The sequence below is a fragment of the Passer montanus genome, unplaced genomic scaffold, assembly GCF_014805655.1.
Source record: "Passer montanus isolate IOZ18808 unplaced genomic scaffold, ASM1480565v1 scaffold9, whole genome shotgun sequence".
NCBI lineage: Eukaryota > Metazoa > Chordata > Aves > Passeriformes > Passeridae > Passer > Passer montanus.
In genome coordinates, this window is record NW_024374367.1 from 4,835,154 (window position 1) to 4,853,563 (window position 18,410).

At 40.3% G+C, this 18,410-nt stretch overlaps 1 protein-coding gene across 6 annotated transcripts in view; it reads right to left on the reverse strand.

Annotated features, from left to right (window-relative positions):
* Positions 1-18,410, reverse strand: part of ARHGEF3 (Rho guanine nucleotide exchange factor 3) — a 111,599-nt gene that overhangs the window by 14,929 nt on the left and 78,260 nt on the right. Inside the window, exon 1 of one of the 6 annotated variants that reach the window (XM_039734378.1) lies at positions 9,193-9,373. The exons of the other annotated variants lie outside the window; for them this stretch is intronic. Within the exon in view, the coding sequence (XP_039590312.1) occupies positions 9,193-9,288 (96 nt within the window). The 5' untranslated portion in view covers positions 9,289-9,373. Of the gene's footprint in view, positions 1-9,192; positions 9,374-18,410 lie in introns of those variants that run through there. 6 annotated transcript variants of the gene reach the window in all.

The window sequence follows — 18,410 nt, forward strand, 5'->3', positions numbered from 1 at the left end:
AAAGTGATTATAAATACATAAAAATAGAACAGTTACCCTTGGCTTCCTAACCTCCATCTGACATTTAATGGATCTCGAACAGCACATGCAAAAGGCAACAGAAAAAGAGCCAAACCTTCCAAGTGAAGTTAAAAACCCCATCCAACAACATATTTCAAGGACATCTTAATGCAGTTCATCTTTCTTTTTCAGCCATGCTTATAAAGTTTGTGTAGGTTTGCTATGCCTCCAATTGTCTGGACATAGCTTTAAGAAAATGAAGCATGCCTATTATCCTTTTCTTCAGAAATATAAATCCTTCTGGAAATAATGCAGATCTGTCATCCTTCTTGATACCAAATAATAAATCTCAGCAGCAATGACCACCATCTGTATTACTGGCAAGAAAAATTCTCTTCCATTAGTGCAGCAACAGAGGAAAGGTGAGAAGCAGCTACATATTTAATTTACTTCTCAGCAGGCAGACCTGGAAATCCATAAAAGCCAGCTGAGATGAATGACAAAGTGTTTAACCCTCTAGCAAAAATAATGTATTCCATCACACATGACACCTGGCATTAAAGAACTGTAGCAGTCTAAAGCGAGTTAAATCCTTATCTTCATCACTGCACTGTTATTCATAACCCTTCCTTTTCAGCAACCATGTCTTCGAGGCAGGTTTCAGAAGGAGCATTTTTGACGTCATTGCAGCACTCGCATATTTACACACTCACATTCTTCCCTCCAGCAGCAGCATGCCAAACCCTCCCCAAAACAGAGGGAAATCTTTGAGATTCCAGTGCAGTTCTCCTCTAACTGGTGGCACAAGCATGAGGTGACTGTGACTGTCTGAGTGCTGGTGGCCGCAGCAGAGCCCTGGCAGGGCCAGCTGGTCAGGAAGGTGCTGCAGTGCAGGGGCACGGAGCCCCGGGCAGTGCCAGCAGCACAGCCTGTGCCAGCAGCTCTGCCTCAGCAGCACCAGCACCCAGCCTGGCAATGAACACTGTATGCACTTCCCAGGAGACAGGGAGAGGAGCATTAGGATTAATAGAAATTATTACTCCTTCTTTATGCTCTATCCCTTCTGGTAGCCATTGCCCCTACCCATTTCAAGGAGAAAAGTGCCAAGACATTATAATTTTTACTAATGTTCATGTTGCAAAACCTCACTGAAAACAGAAACCGATTTTAAAGACAAGCTCCAAGCAGACTTTCAGCCACCACCAAACACCATTAAGATCTTGTGGAACCTCTTGCTGTGAGCCACTAGAGGCCAGCCGTTCCCCCAGCAGGCAAAGCCAGGTCAGATAACTGCAGTCCTGCCCTTCTGTGCCAGCACACCACCTGGAATTCCTGCTGCAATCTAGGGTGTTCTGATTTCACATGGAAAATTCTGACCAGAATTCAGAACAGTCAAATATCCAGTCCAAATACAGAATTCAATTTTAGGGAAAGAAATCAGCATTATTACAGGAGTCTATCAAATAACATTACTACAGACAACTTCAGAAGCCTGAGACTTTACACCTTTACCAATGAGTTCTGAAAGAAAAATCTTGTTAATCCTAAATTCTTAAGTATGAGGGCAAGCCTTTCTGAATACTTACAGCATGATTTTCCCCTTCATTAGAAACTGTGTCTTAGGTTAAGATACTGAGCTGGAAGTGAAAACTCATCATCTTATTGTTCCAGGTGTCACTTTATCCAGAGAATAATTTTGTCTCACAACAAAAGCCATCAGCCCTGTGTCACCCTTTCTACTGTAGCAAAATGAAGTTGGTAAAAATAAGGCTTTGACTGTGCATTGAAAATATAGCAGTACCAGAACAATTCTGAAACTGCCAGACATTAATACTGAAACTGCTGCACATCTGATCACAGGATTTCTGCTGTACTGTCTCCATCCCTTCTGCCTCCCCTCTCATCAGCACCCTCATTCTCAAGCTGTGCCACCTCTCCAGACCAGCACTGCAGAGAAGCTGAACAAACTACTGAGACCGACAATCTGGAGAGGGGAAATTCCACAGTCAAGGGCAAGTTCTGAACAGGTGGGTGTTTTTCGCACCAAGGACTCTGTTCATCACAGCCAGCAACACAAATGGAAAGAGGGGACTGCATGAACTGTTCTGCTTTACCCAGAGATACAGACCAGAATCTGCACTTGCACATTAGTCAAACATGTTCATTATTTCACTAATTTGCCAATGAAGACTCTCCCAATTTTGCAGTTAACCAGAAGCCCCACAACCATAAAACCCTTTGGGGTCTGAATCTTGATGGGTGTCTGCCCAGCACAAGGAGGCTCTGTGAGGACACACTGCACTGGGGAAATGAACACCAGATCCAGGCTGTCCCCAGAGCTGCCAAAGTCATCACTGCTCCTCCTCCTGCCTCCCCACTCACAGCTCCGGGACCTTAGAGGGGATCAAGAGAGAGGATTTAGGGGCTGGATCCCTTGCAACCACCATCACCTGTCCAGACTGGGAAGCAGGCCAAGTTACAACAAAAAATTCAGGAGTTACAACGTGCTGCCTGACCTTTTAAAGCCATTATGATTGGTATTTTTTTTTAAAAACGTATTTCAGAATTGTGAAATTATTGCATGTTAGACTGTATTTTCAGAGTTATGAAGGCTTGCCAAAGCAATACGGGAAGTAAGTTACAAAAAAAAAAAATACCAGACTACAGTTTGGCAGAGTTTCCAAAATGTGGAGCTGGTATATGTGAATAAGTAACATTAATCTGACAGGGCTTTAAATTTGATATAAGGCTAAGTAAAGCTGAGGGAAACATGAGTGCAGGAACTTCAAAGGCTGAACAGTCAAGTGAAGTCAAATTAATACCTGACTAGGCTAGAACAATGAGCAGATGGCTTTTGGAGGGAGCTGTATATTTGAACTCAAGATGACTTCAGGAACATTTGAATGCAGGGACAAAGAAAATTCAGGCTGCAAATACCATGAATGCAGCCTTAGGAAGAACTTGAAACTGGTGAAAGGAGCAAATCTGTGTCCAAAACATAGACAGCTCTGAAAACCTGAAAATGAGCATTTCAAACACCTACTATGTCCTTCTTTGTACATTTTTCTAATATACTTTTCTGAAGAATTAGTAGGAAGAAAGACTAGTCACCATAGCATAATCAGTGATTATCACCAATTTAAGATGGGAAGCTATCAAACAACAAGTTTCAATGGTGCCATGCCTCTAATTAGGCATGAAGGACAAATTGCTTCTTCATTCTAAGTTACTCTTTATGCATGGGTACAATTGTGTCTCCAGTATCTTCTATATATTAAACTCTAACCCAATGGTTCAGAGTACTGAGTAAGCAAGGAAAGCTCTGTCTTTCTGATTTCTCTTCTGCTGTGGGACAGCAGGAAAATGCAGCACTCGGCTCCAACCAGAGCACCACTGGGAAGCCACACTGAGAGGACTAACAGCTGCCAGCTCCCTTTTCAGTAAAATTTAAGTCTTTTTGCCTTGCAGAACAGAGTGGCTAAGTTCATGCTATTTCTGCTTCTTCATTAGTGAAACTGGCACCTAATAATTGGTTATATTGTATCCAAGAACACACTACACAGATATGAAAGTTTCTAGAAGGCTATTTAGGGGAAGATGGTAATACTTCGGTGCCCTTCATCAGCAAAATTAAAAAAAAACAAACAAACAAACAAAAAAAAAGCCACAAAAAAACCACCAACTCTTTTACTAGTATATGTAAAGAATAGAATATTCCCAAAGTTCAAAGCAGTGAGCTAGAGCAGTGAGTTAAAGCCATTTAACTGTATCAATTTTCGATACCTTATTGTTCAAGACCACAACAGCTTAATTATCAACCTTTGGTGGATAAATTAGTCTAGCAAAAGACTGCTTTTCATTTCCTAACAAACAGAAAGAAAGGAAACAAAAAGAATGAGGCCAGATGCCCTCTATATTGCCCTAAGAACATCAGAAGCAATGACCTGGATAACACACGCTGAATAGCAGTCTAGGTGCCATATAAAAGGTCTTCACTTGCTCCAGTACCTCACTTCAAAATTCTTCCACTCTGTGCCCCTCAAGGGCTAAGCCACTGATTTCCTGCCAGTGAAGAGCCAATTATGTTCACTGCTGCTATGATTGTTTTTCCACCTGACTCCCATCTCTTATCAGCAGCTTCAAACACGGTCTCCATGTCGGAGCACTGGTGCTGAATCCCACAAACAAGGGAAAATGTTCCCCCGAGGGGCCATTATTCTTGTGTCTGCTGCACTACTGTGACCAGGATATTGTGTTGATTTTTCTGATTGTATTTAAAACCAAACTCAACAAAAGGAAATTACAGAGGTTTTTACCCAGCACAGAAAATAAGTGCTGAAATAAGTACCAGTGTGAAAACTGTACAGAAACTTAGCATTTTAGAATAGTAGAATTTATCCTGCTACCTTTAACCTTCAAAGGCCAACTGAACCCACACACAAAGTGGCTGAAATTGCCAATGCCTGTTAGAATCTCAGCTTACTGGAGTTCATCAAGTTCTGAGACATTTACAGCAGTAATTCTGGATTTAAGGTAGCTACTTTGCTTAACATTTTATAAAAGTCATGCTGGTTAACTTTTTTCCATTTTTGATGTGAATCTGGACAAGCAGACATCCAAAGCATTCATTCTGTGCTATGGGAGCATTCATTAGGGAAAAAACTTTTAACTTAAATTAGTCTCAAGAGTGTTAAGAGTGTAATAAATAGAAGACACTATAAATTGAAACAGTACAGTAACCTTTGTTTCATACCTAATTCACAAGCAGTGCCAGTAAACTCAAACAGAACCACTCTGTTTCAGATTTCAAGTAACTGGCTCTATTTCCATATGCCTTAAAGGTTTCCATACTTTAAAGGTTATTAGTTTTTAGTCAACTTTATAAGGGTAAGTCAACATTTGTCATGGCAGGAAGCCCAACAATATTATTTTTGTTAGTCTGCTACTAGTTAAATTGGCCTCGGATTAAACAGCTCTAATAAATGCCCCTGAAACTTGGAGTTTAATAAAAAAAAATACCACATTCAAGATCTGTTCCACAGGATGTTATCTGTATTTAACCTTCAGCAGGATAAAAAGCAAAAAAAAAAAGGTTAAAATAGAAAAAACAACCTACGTTACAACAATCCTTAACACAGCAAACACTTAAATCTAAAAATAAATTAAACCAAGCATCTCAAGCTTTATGTACCTTCAGAACAAAGCAAGTCTAAAACCAGAACAACATTCTCAATTGATTTTGGCACTAAAAAGACTAGAGTTTTATACTGAAACAGCAGAGAATTTGCCTTTGCTTCATAGTATCTTAGAAAGATTCTTATTGGAAAATCATAGAACAGTGCTTCTTCTAGAGCTGAGGTGTACGGTCAAGAAAAACAAAGTAGGTGACTCTAAAGTAGTTCTAAATATAGTTCAGTGTTGTACAAAGGTAACTAAATCATCCACATGAGTCCATACTAAAATCTGGGAGAGGCATCCCTCTACCAAAACTGCCAGCATCTCAAGGAGAATTTAATAAGCAATTTCAGTGAACTGACACAAAGGCAACGTGATCATAAAATTGTGTGCATTGGTGATACAACTTTCCCTGAAATCCATAAGGTCCCATGCACCACCTGCACTCCCTGATGGTAGCAGGACGAGGTTTGTTGTTCCTCCTCTGTCAAGTCTCCTCAAAACCAGCAAGCAAACAAAGGAAAATCCAGAGACATTTTGTTTTAATCACAGCATTACAAAGATGAGAACCTGAAATGATAACTGGGGTACAATGAAGAGCCATTTAGGGAAGTGGTGAAATATTGAAAAGACAACAGTGAAGTTTTCATGATTCTATCCCACCAGGTGTTAATCAAAGATTGGCTCCTGGCTGCACACAGGCTGCCCTCGCTGCTCACCACCCTTAGAGCCCCAGATTTCATTTGCCACAGGCAGGGCAGAGCCACTCAAGTGTCAGCAGCAGAGCACAAGCTGCATCCAGCAATCTGGACTGATCATTTATCTCCAATATCCAGAAATCAATACATCTGTTAGGAGTTAGGAAATGAAGGCAAATTAACAGAAAAACCTCACATTGAGGTGAATTAACACAAGCAACAGAAACCCTGAAAAACCCAGACAGCTAATGTAGAGTTGATTAAATTCTGCATTTCCTCTCATTACAAGCTGCTTGTACAGGCAACCTAAGAAAGACATTTTCCATTCTGGGACTGACTAGATATTAACCTGGACTGCCAATTAACCAGCAGATATCATACAGTGGATGGAAAAATAAAGACAAGCTGTTTGTTTCACACTGCCATTAAGCAGAACAGATCAGCAATTCCAAATACAGAGATTTGACAGCTACACTGCACATGAACTTACCTGAAATATGTCAAAACTGCAACTTACTAATATTTCATTAACATGAAATACATACATTTAGGAAGATCAAAGAAAATTCATGACTTAGAGTTTATCTCCTAATCTTTTGGCCCCTCTCCCTCTGGCTCCACGCCTGGTTCCCTGTTAATGATGTGCCATGGCCTAGAGACCTGCAGGCTCCCCTTCATATTCCCCATCCCAAATAAATACCCTCCCCAGATAAACACTATCCCAAGCACCAGGCAGCCCAGAGCTCCTGCACCGGTGCTGGGAGGATGGCAGGAGACAACAAAAACCAGGCTGCAAACAGCCCTGGCTCCGAGGTCTCAGTTCTGCACTGCAGGGGCTGTAAGCAGACATACAATATACTGAACACACAGAGGAATTCTATGCGCCTGTTGTAGTTTTCAGAGCCTAAATCCAGGTATTGTTGGATCCTGTATGGCAGAACAGGACATCCTTACTCTGAGGAGTTCGGGAGTCCCTTGCCATGACTTCACATTCAAACCTTTAAACCTCAGTCTGTGGCTGTGAATGCTCCTTCTCACCTGCTGCCCACCCAGGCTGGGTGTTGGCTTTAGAAGGTGAAAAATGGGAAATAGTGTTTCTCATCGGGAAAGGTGTGGGCTTGTTATAACTAGAGTAAGCAAGTTTCAAATGTTACTAATTGTTTCTATTTTTGAATTGTAAAAAAAGTTGGGAAGAACCCAACGCCTCTGTACTGCTCACACCTAGAATTGTACTACAGGACTTTATGTGGGGCAGGTAATGGTTCAAGTAAAGACCTTGCAGTGTTTGCCATATTAACTCAGGTACTGCAGTCTTTTGCTGCCCTTAAATTGCACTTTAAAAGAACTATGATGACTTGGACTAGAACAACAGTTTTTTATCAGAATGCAGATTTTAGTGTTTACATATATTTTGGAAATTTCATTTGTCATTGTTTTGTGACTGTGCAACTTTCCACAGAGTTTACGCCAAGAGAGCTGGCACAGCTGAAAGAAAGAGCCGGAAGCAGAAATCCTGAGTTCTCTTTTCTGCCCCTGACCTGTTCCTCAAAACACCTACAGAGCAGAAAATCTGTTCTAATCCAAATATACCAACATTCATGCACAATTTGAGTTACTAAAAAAAACAAAACAACTTCACATGGCAATAATTAGAAGGAAACTGGCGTTTGCGAAGGCAGAAACGCCCAGCCCAGACACGGGAGCGCTCTGCTGCAGTAACACCCAGCTGTGGTAGAAGGCGCCCAGCAGCTTTAATTCCCCTTGCAAATACTAAAAACTGAAAGAACAGCTTAATGTTACAGCTTAAGGATTTTTCCCCCGTACAGATTTCAAAGAAACAGGCTGCATACATCAGTCCTCATAATGCTTTTCCCAAAGAGTAGCTTTTATTTCTGCTTTATAAATTAGTATTTTGGAGTGGTGGGTGGTCTTACCCTCTTAGGACATTTGAAAGTTTCTTTTCAGAACGCTGGAATCCCATCCTACTCCCAGAAAACAGCTCGAAAGCAGAAGGATGCATTTTCTTGTTCGTATAAAACACAAGCTGTTTTCACGTTGTAATTTTGATTGATCACATCTGTTACTCAATACTTCCTCATGCTCTCAGCTTTCACTGAGTCTTTTTCTTTGGAATTTGATTACAATCGAGCTTCCTAACTGTAATAGAGCAACACTCCAATTCTTCAGATCTGACAGTTCTATTAATTCACCAAAAATCCCTTCATGCAGTAAAGGTTAAAATAATGATTCTTTAATACTATCGTTAATATAATGAGTACCCTTGAGAAGAACATTTGGTACCTAACAGCTTGTGTTTTCCATAGATGGATATACACACTTAGGGTGTTAATTTTTCAAAAACACATAGCTGAAAAGAATCCCACTTCCCTTAACCTCAATGATTAAGTCTCTGTATGCAAAAGTACACTGGAAAGCAACAGTGCAGCATCATCTCAGTTCTTCGCTTCAGCATCATGATTAAATAAGGTCACTGGGCTTATGTTACTTTTGCTTTAGATCTATTCAAGTGGGGAGGTAATTAATCTTTGATAGAGATGCATTAAATGAACCCAACTTAATAAGCCATCTTCAAGTTACTCAGCAAACAGATTAATAAAGAAACTATATATTTAAGTAATAAAACTTTCATATAAATGTTTTGCCTTCCTCCAGAGCAGTCACAACCTTTAATGTCACTGTTTTTTTCCTAAACAAAAACCAACATTAACTTAAAGTATAAAATATTTAAGTTTTTCACCAACATTGCTGAATTTGAGTTAGCGAACAAGATTTTTAATGTTACTTGAAAGGCTTCCATGCCTTTTAAGAAACAGAGAAGTCAATCTGCTGATAGGGCAGGATTTTCAGTTAACTGCACATCAGATTAATTTTTTGTTTATTGTGATGAGGAAAAGACAGTTAATGTAAATGCTGTCTTAAAGTTCATGCTTTAAGACACCATTTTATTGATTCCCTTCCAGCTCCTACATAAGTTTAACAACGTGTAAGTAATGCTTAGTCCTGGAATAAAATACAACTAAATCTCTTTAAGCTACTTATGTAAAACAGGTATGTCTCAATCAGCTATTTTAAAGATTAATTTTCCTAAAGTGACAGATGACCAAAAAAAAAAAAATCTAGATTCTGTTTCTGGCTTTATTCCAAAAGAAAGGTGCATACCTAGAGAAGGCAGTAAAGGATGCCTGAACAAAACGGGTATCCATACACTGCAGCCTGTTCTCAAACCACGTTACTTTCCCCCAGAACAATGCAGGTCACACAATAAAGAAAAATAAAGTTGCAACCGTGTCAGCAGTACCTCGGTCTCTTTAGCTGGGCTGGTCACCGTCTGCGCTTCCAAGGCGAAATTCGCCCTCTTGTTGGACAGGTAGAAGGGATAATCCTTGGCCACCATGCTGGCTGCCGGAGCGGCGCTCCCGGGGCTCGGCGCCGGCCCGGGGGGAGCGGCGGGCGGGAGGCGCCGGCCGTGCCNGGGCGGGGCCCGGGCCCCACACGCGCGGGGCCCGCCCGCTGTGGCTGCGGGCGGAACCAGCTCGTTCCTTGGGCCCCGCCGTGCCTCGCGTTCCCCTGCTCGCCGCCGCAGCGCTGAGAGCTTGCGGGTACAGGGGCACAGTGACCGAGAGCTGCCCGCAGGATGGCCGCTCCGGCAGGAGGGCAGGACTGACAGCGCTCGCCACTGGCACAGACCCCAATCCAGACTGGCAGACTACACACGGCAGCGGCACCGACATTCAGAGCGCTGTGCGCCCGCTGATCTGAGCGGAGCCTGCATCACGGCCCTGAGGATGTCACGGTGCCACAACACACAGCATTGCTTTTACTCCTTCCCCAGCACACTTTTTTTTTTTTTTTTTTTCCCCTAGCCGTATTACTGTTTTTTTCCTGTCTGGCAAGCTGTAGTTCGTTTCTGGTGTTTTCAAAGTTCCACTTTTGTTCCTCTTGTTCAGCCAAATTGCTCCCCTGCTGGGATCTCTCATTGTACCGAGCTGAGAAAGTGGAAAAACACCTCTGCCTAAGGAATCTCACAGGGCATTTCAGTGTCTGTGCAGCCAGGCAAATGCTGTTTGAGGACCACCATAAAACAAAGGTAGTGAAAATTTCCTGAAAAGACAGGGGAAGCATTAGGGGCCCTGTTTGCAACACAGGATCAGTCGGACAGAGACATTAATACGGGAAACAAGGAAAAGGAAATTGAGGAGGGAAGAATATTTTCAGCCACACGGAAGCAGCCCAAACAAGAATAACTTCACAGACCTTAAAAATAACTGATTTTAAAAGGAGATCATGTGATGGATGTGGCTTTACAAGCATCTATTTTTCTAAAGGCTGTTAATCAGATAATGATGACTTTGGAATAGGATTAGTCAAATGGCAAATCTAGTCCTCATTTGGACTCTTTCCTTTGACTTCACCAATACCCAAACATACAATAAGCTCTCACACTTACCCTCCTAGGCCTTTTGAGGAGCAGCTGCAGTACAACCAGAGATGCACTCCTGTGCCTGTCAGGCACATCTCTATTTTATGGTACTTAAAACAAAAACCCCACTAGCTTCCCAACCCTGAAATTCCTGCAAAATCACTAGAACAGTTATCAGTACTTCTAGATGTGCAACGATTCTAGAACAAAATGTGACATTGAAACATTTGGATGTTCTGTGCCTCCTCATCTGCATCACAGTAGGGCAAGACAAGGTTGACCGAAAGTGAAAGTGCTGACAAGAGGCACAGAACAGCTTTCATGCAGATAATGGTTAAGCAGATAGGACATACAGAAATGAGAGAGATTAGAGCAGATGTGATAAAGACCTACAAGACAAATTGACAGAGGAAGCAAATATGGAATTATTTTTTACTGCGATCAACTACAGGGGAAAAAAAATGGTGCATCAGATTAAATCAGATGGTGGCAGATTCAGAGCAAAGAAAAAGAAGCTAATTCTTCATATTATATACAACTTTTGTGTTTTACACAGTGGAACTATCTCCTAAGAAACATCCTCAGACACAACTTCTTGACTGTTGGGGCAATATTTTGGAAAACACCATGACTGGCTATTTCTGTTTTGAACTCTTCTCTAAGCATCTACTTCTCATCAGGATTTCTGAAGCTATGAACAGTTACTTCAGTCACATGAATGTACACTCACTTCTGCAAGTCTTCTTCCATGTGATGTTCAGAGGACACAGCTCTGAGCACAACCTGACAATGCTGGGCAGTTTATCCTCACATTTCAATCCCGTTAAAATACCACTACACACAAATTGTAAAAAATGGTCAATATCCTCCATGAGAACACTGCAGCTGCTGTGTAACCATTGAAACCCAGGCAGCCTTGATTTCAAATACCATCTGTGTATGTTTGTTTACGAAGGTGTATGTTAAACACCATTTCAAAAATCAGCTTCACTTAAATCATTTAGACAAAATACCTTCAGGGCATGTTCTCAAAGCAATCTAATCCTGTAACATGCTTCATGGCATGAACAGCACTTCACACAGGACAGGAGTGTACTGGTTTGGAGATTAAAATAATGAACTTGAGTTTATACACAAAAAAATATGCCAAGAAAGCGATTCTGTCATTTCTCCATTAATCAGGCCAGTGCATTTCAGCTTGATTAAGCATTCTTAAGAAACACATGAAAAACTAATTTTAAGAGGAATATGATTGTTAATAGGCAGGACCTTCAGGTCAGTAAGTTTCAGAGCATCTTGTACCTACAAGATATGGACAGTAGGATTCATTAGACTCCATGGACATTTGTTTACTCCACCAGAGAAACGTAAATACAGTTTTAGAAATGACATTTGGACCCCAAGTTCATTGATGAATGACACTGAACTTTAAGTATAATATTATCTGATGGAATAACAAATGCAAACAGCTCTCAGAGAGCATGAATGTCTGTAGAATGCTACATGCTTTTATAAACAAAGAATTATGATTACAGTTTAGTCATGGTATTGAATCCCCTCTGAACTGTGTATCAAACACTTGGAGTCCCTTCTGAAAGATCTTACAAACTTAGTGTGATTTACATTTCATTTCTACATGAATTCAGATTGCACAGTGGCTGCCCATCAGTAGTCACTGCACTGTGCACGTGGGCCCAGGCAGAGCCAAACACCAGTTCATAAACCTCTGGCTGAAAGACTCCCTGGAGAACTCCAGCTGTACAGCTGGAGAAACAAAGGTTTCAGTGATTCCACTAAGTGAGCAACCCAGGAGTCCACTCTTTCCTAAAGTTATAGTTAGACTACAAGTCTACACTAACACTATAAAAATTCTGAATCTGAATTGTAAGGTACTTTCAAAAAAACAACTAGTATTTCAGATAAAATGATGGTAGTAACTAGATTGCAAAGCAGGCCAGTGCATCAGTTTTGCCATTTCTGGAACACATTTTTTGTGGGTTTATCTCAGTGGGGGAGTTGTAGGAGGATTTTTTAAATTTATTTAGGCTAACAAAGAATTTACTTTCCTGTCAGGGAAAAGTAAGGAAGGTATTTGGTAAGTCTGGAAAGCCCAGCTCAGAGATGCCTACCTCTGCTGACCTGGTTGAGGTCTGAAGTTCACTGACAGGCCTGTTCTGTGGTCATGGTGTTCACTCCTACGCCTTTAGTTCATTTCCTCACAGATTCAAAATTTAACACAGAAGTAACTCTTGCAAAAGCATCTGTCAGCACGGAAAAGCCCTTTGAGATGTGTTCAGGTTCAAACTTTAAAAAAGCCTTAAATTAAGCAGAAATATTGCATACACATTTCAAGGGAAAAAACCCCAGTAGTTTGCAGTTTATGGAATATCTCTCATATAATCTATGCACATTTCCTATGATTTAAATTGAAAGAAGGTAGATTTAGATTATACATTGAGAAAAAAATTTTTTCACTGTGAGGGTTTTGAGACCCTGGCACAGGTTCCTAGAGAAGTGGTGGGTGCCCCATCCCTGGAAGTGTCCAGGGCCAGGTTGGATGGGCTCTCACTACCCTGGCTAGTGGACGGTGCCGCTGCCATTGCAGGGGGTTGGAATGAGATGAGCTTTAAGGTCCCTTCAAATCAAACCATTCTGTCATTCCATGTATGTGGTTTCACAACAAAAAAACCAACCAATAAACCAGAAGCTAGCACCTAGGAGAGGTGCTATTCACTGCTAGCAATACTCAAAGCAAAGCTACTATTCCTCCCATTCTGAAATGACCAGTGAAAGTCAGGCTAATGCTGCACATACTGAGTATCTCTAAAGCCTCTCTCCAACATGCTCCAATCATTAGGAAGCTTTCCTTTCAAAAAAACAAAGACAAACTAGCAACCACCACCACCACTGAAACCACATTCAAACAATCCAAAGAACTTTTGAAGCAGTCTTTTTAACCAAACTTTAAGAATTTCAATCTTCTCAGAAGATGGAATGCAGAACCACTGATCGTGTTGAGTGAGAAGCCAGAAATCACATAAACTGCTAAAAAAAGAGCATTTATCAGGCAGTTACCCAGCTGTTCAAGAAACTGCAATTTCCTCATTGCAAATACAGATTGTTGACATGGTAATGAGTTACAATGTACTAGGTAATAAATATTAGGAAGACACTGCTTGATTCAACACTTTGGTGCTGAGAAATTCCAATAAAAATATTAGAGAATAAGCAATTATCATTAAAAATGTGCTCTCAAAAACCACACCTGTAATTTTTCCAGGTAGAGTCCTAATCATGGAAAGATCGGTGCAGAAAAATGAAACACATTTCAATGTAACACAGTGAAACTCTGTGGAACATGTGACATCACAAAACTGAAACCCAAATTCCTATTCTGTCTAGATTCTCCATTTGAAGAACTTTCATGTTTTCATTATTTGTGCCACGTGTGGAGCAATATGAGAAGGAGGAAGTTAGGTTTTCTCACTCTTATTGTGGGCTGTGCTTTGGGATTTGCAGCCAAGATGTCCTGAACTATTCCCCAATTTTTCAGTCAGTAGCAGGGGTCTCTCTCATCTCCCACTATGAATGAGGGCTATTTCAAAACACCACCTCTACCCTGAAGTACACTCATGTCAAAGTGATGGTGAGCCATGATTCTCACGCCAACCATCACAAATGGTTTATTGTATAAACACACAGCCAGATCAGGCTGCAGGCTTTCAAACTCACACAGTGTTTCTTCATTCAAATGCCACTGGTAGAACAATTCTGCACTGGAAGAGAAACAGATCAAACAACCTGCCAAGTTGTTTTGATTTGTTTTTATTTTGCTAAATTCATGTAACTTTTGATTACCACAGGAAATACTGAACAGTTAAAGGGTGCCTTGTAACAATCACTTTCACACTGAGGTAGAAGCACTCCTTTCATGAGCTTCTCTAGGGATAAATAACAGCCCATTTTGAAATCTGCCTCAGATTCATATACAAAAATCATTTTGGTGACTGGCCTGCAGCTCAGTGCTGAGGTTGGCTGGCCTGGAGACACTGGGGAGGGTTCACACTTCTCCACCCACTACCACACCCAGCAGAGCACAGCACTTGGAGGTCCCTGAGGAGGGAATCACAGGGTGGGGTGAGGCTGGCCAAAATGATCCTCCACGAGTCACACTCATAAACAAAGAAGTTGGTTGAGTTTGTCTGAGTACACTTCCCTGGGGAGAGCAGAAAGGAGGAGGAGGGGAGGACAGGGCTGATTTATTCACATGGACTTTAAACAGCTGCTCAAATTCTGTAGAGGGTGAATTGATCACCCTATGTGGAGCATCCTCTCCTGAATCTTTCCTTGAAAGGCATTCTAGGGAGAGGAATTACTGGAAACACTTGTATGATGTTCAAATGAGATTAAATGCAATTAAAATACTTTTGTTTAAGTTACAGGCAGTGGGGGATCAGGAATTTCTCTCTAGAGCACTTATGCTGACTGGAAAATTAAGTAACAAATTTCTTTATGAGAAATCATTATCCCTAATACAAAATATTCAGCAAGACACCACAGTAATGGTTTATTTTTTGTTTTGACTAAATTTCATTACAAAAACATTTATATTACATGAGTAACTGTAAAATTCGTCCTCAGAGTGGATAGTACTTTGTAATTTTCTGCTGTTTGTATGCATGTATGTTTTACTTATATATGTATGTGTGCCCAGATAAGACCAAGAAGAAAATTCTGTTCAGAAGCAACAGGAATTTCCCCTCTCTATAACTGATCTCACAATACTGGCCAAATGCCACTTGGTTTGACCTTCCAACCATCCCCTCCAAGTGCAATATGTAAAGCAAAGTTTGGGGTTTCTAGGGTTTATTAGGCAAATCACATAACTGTGGGGGGAAAAAAAATCCAAACCAAAGCCTACAAAAAACCTCAAACAAAAATAAGTAAACAAAAACCCTAAAAAACCAACCAAACAAACAGCAGAAAAAGAGCTTTCAGCTACAGAGGTCCTTTTCAGGTCAGAAATAAAACAAGCAAAAAAGGATATGACTTGGGTCTTTTGAGTTGTCTTTTCCTATTCAGCCCTTTACCTCACCATACAAACTTCAATCCTTATTACACATTTATTTGTGTTCAGCTTATGTGCTGCACTCAGAGTCCCAAGCGCTGACCAAGAATAGGATTTTACAGCATAGCTGAGGTGAACTGACAATTCGCCACGTGCAGTAAAAACCACATTTCCCTCTCTACGCAAATTCCTCTTCCTGCTCTTCCTCTGGCACTGTACCCTCTCTCTGTGCAGCCCTTCCCTGCCACCTTATTGCAGCTCTAACATTCAGCATCTCACACAGGTAAGTCAGCAGTCCAAAGACCCCAAACCACTTTCTTTTTCCAGATCTTGTCTGCTGACAAGTTTTTGTGAACAAGTTACTGTGGCATGAGAAAAGCACCAGAACTCACTGCAGATAAATGGTGAAAAAGCTCACAGGTACAAATACGGACAGGACAGGAAAAAGGCTGGGTTTTCTCCTCCTAGTAGCTCTAAACTGTTACCTCAGCTTGTTTCATTAAGTCATACCCAAAGAATATTGTCAATTTCATTTTTTTTGGATGAGAGATTTGGATCAGGAGCCTTATTTATTTATTTTTAAAAACAAACCCACCTATTAATTTCCATAACAACTGTGCACTCTTACTCATCTAGTTGGTCACTTTTGCCAATTTGACTATCTTAAAATTAAAACATTTGTGCTTCTTGAATAAACATTTAGAACACAAACCTTGAGACTGATTTCATGTTCTCCTGAGCAATAGAATTAAGGTTGGAAAAGACCTTTAAGATCATCACTTCCAGCTGTTAACCCAGCATGACCCACCACAATAACTTAATTGCAAAAGACATTCAGAAAATCTAAAATTTGTAAATTAAGATTACCATGCAACAGCAGAAGCTTAGAGGTAACGTGTCTCATGAAAGTCTAACAATTTTAGGAAATGAAATCAGAAGCATGAAAATTACAATTCATGTACCCTGTGCCAGCAGTGTTTCTAGACCCAAAGGTAAGCAAATAAAAATTGTTTCACACGGATTACAAGACATCCATGAGAAAGAGTGGTGAAAGTCAAGCAAAATAGTGAGACTACTAAGTGCTTTACAAACAGAAACAAGAGTCTGACATCTCCACTACAGTGAAGCAGCCTTGAACCTGAGAGGTTTTTGGTTTTTTTTCCACACTGCAGTACTGATGATCACCCAGTACAGAAAACCTCCACGTTTGGTCCTGAACAGAATTCCCTGGATCACCCAATGCCTTACAATCCAGATTGTTACAGTGATTATGCAAATTACAATATTCCACTGTAGTGGTCCACGAATATCTTCAGAAATGTTCAATTCCTGTCTGCAGTGACCTACTGTACAACACCGCAGACAAAAATGAACACAAGAAACTAAATCATCTTTCTGTTACCCACATCCTCCCCCTAAGAGCAGGCAGAAAAACCACGTTATAACTTCAAAAAGAAGTGTCCTTGCAAAAACTGGTAATGCTTCAACAACTGATAGAACTACTCTATTCCCAGTAGAACTGCACTGCAGACCTCTATCCTTAAAGATGAAGAAACAATGTGACTAATCTTCAAAAGAGAGCTGAAATGGGACATAACATCTTCAAACAGACAACAACAACTTACACTGAGACAGAACTCCTTTGTTCATATCCCTTTATCAAGGATTAGGGAATCGAGAAACCATTGCCGGGAATAAAAAAAATGTTTTTATTTAAAGTTACAAAATAACTGTCTTCCCAAGTGTTAATATAATGATGTAATCCCATCCCATGGTACAGAAGTTACTAAAACAAGCTTTAATTGACACAGAAATATAAATAAGAAACAGTTTTCCTGAATACTTTCCTGACTTAAGAAAGCCAGCTGTAATTTCTGAATGCTACCCCCTCTCTGGTCAAGCTGTTAACCACAAACTGCTCTCCAGCACTGACCAAGTTCATCCTGCTTTTTATGGGATAATTATCAAATCTCCAACCACAACACACTACAACTGTTCTGTTTCCATTCACATTCAACTATGAATTTTGGACAGGTGACTAATGATCCCAGTTAATTTAGTTCCCAAGACAGCAGAGAAAGTCAATAGTTGGAAAAATGTCTGAAAGTAATTGCAACCATCACAGAGAAAATATTGTTTACAACTTTAAAAGCTAAGAAAACTCACAACTGCATCAGAACATACTTTTTGTATCTAATAATCTTGGAAACATAACAATTGACTGAACACAAAGGCAAGATGTTTTAGCAAACATTCTGATTTTGTTATATAATTGGGATTGGTGTTAAATTACATGGATATCAAATAGTGTACCTTCAAATCCCCACAAAAACATAAACTCTTAATAAAACTCCTACACTAGTAAACAGTGAAGTGTTAATATAAATGATGGTAGAACAACATGAGGAGACTTAAATATCAACTACAGCCCTAAAATGACTTTGTTCTAAGAATGCATGTTAAACAGGGAGAATAGTGGGGGAACAGAGAAGCCATATTCTTTCAGTGCAAGGCACTGCTCTCAGGGCTAAAGAACATTAACAGCTGACAAGTTTGTTCCAGCCAACATGAAACTTTTGGGAAGGATTCTACTGATAGCATGGGGATGTATAGCAGGAGAAAAGCACACAGATTAAATAAATAAATAAACAAATAAAAAGCAAGTTGAGCATGAAGGCTGTTATTCTAGACCAGACAGGAACAGGAGTGAACAACCTGAATGGCCGCTTTGTGGGATTTGTGGGATTGGGATAAATAATTTATCTATCCTTTCAAAAGTCTTTGTAGTTTCTGTTTGATGCACAGCAGAAGTCATTAGTGCAGTGCAATGAGGAGCACAGAACAATCAAAGTGATTATCTAGGAAAATGGCAAATAATATACAAAATCAGATAAAGGGTATATAAAAGGCCCAACTTCTCAGGTGAGTTTGATGCCATTCAAGAACACAGCAAAAGAATTTTAGAAGAGAAGGCATTGTTACATTAAATGAATTCTGGTATTATGTGAGGCAATATGTGTTCCATAAT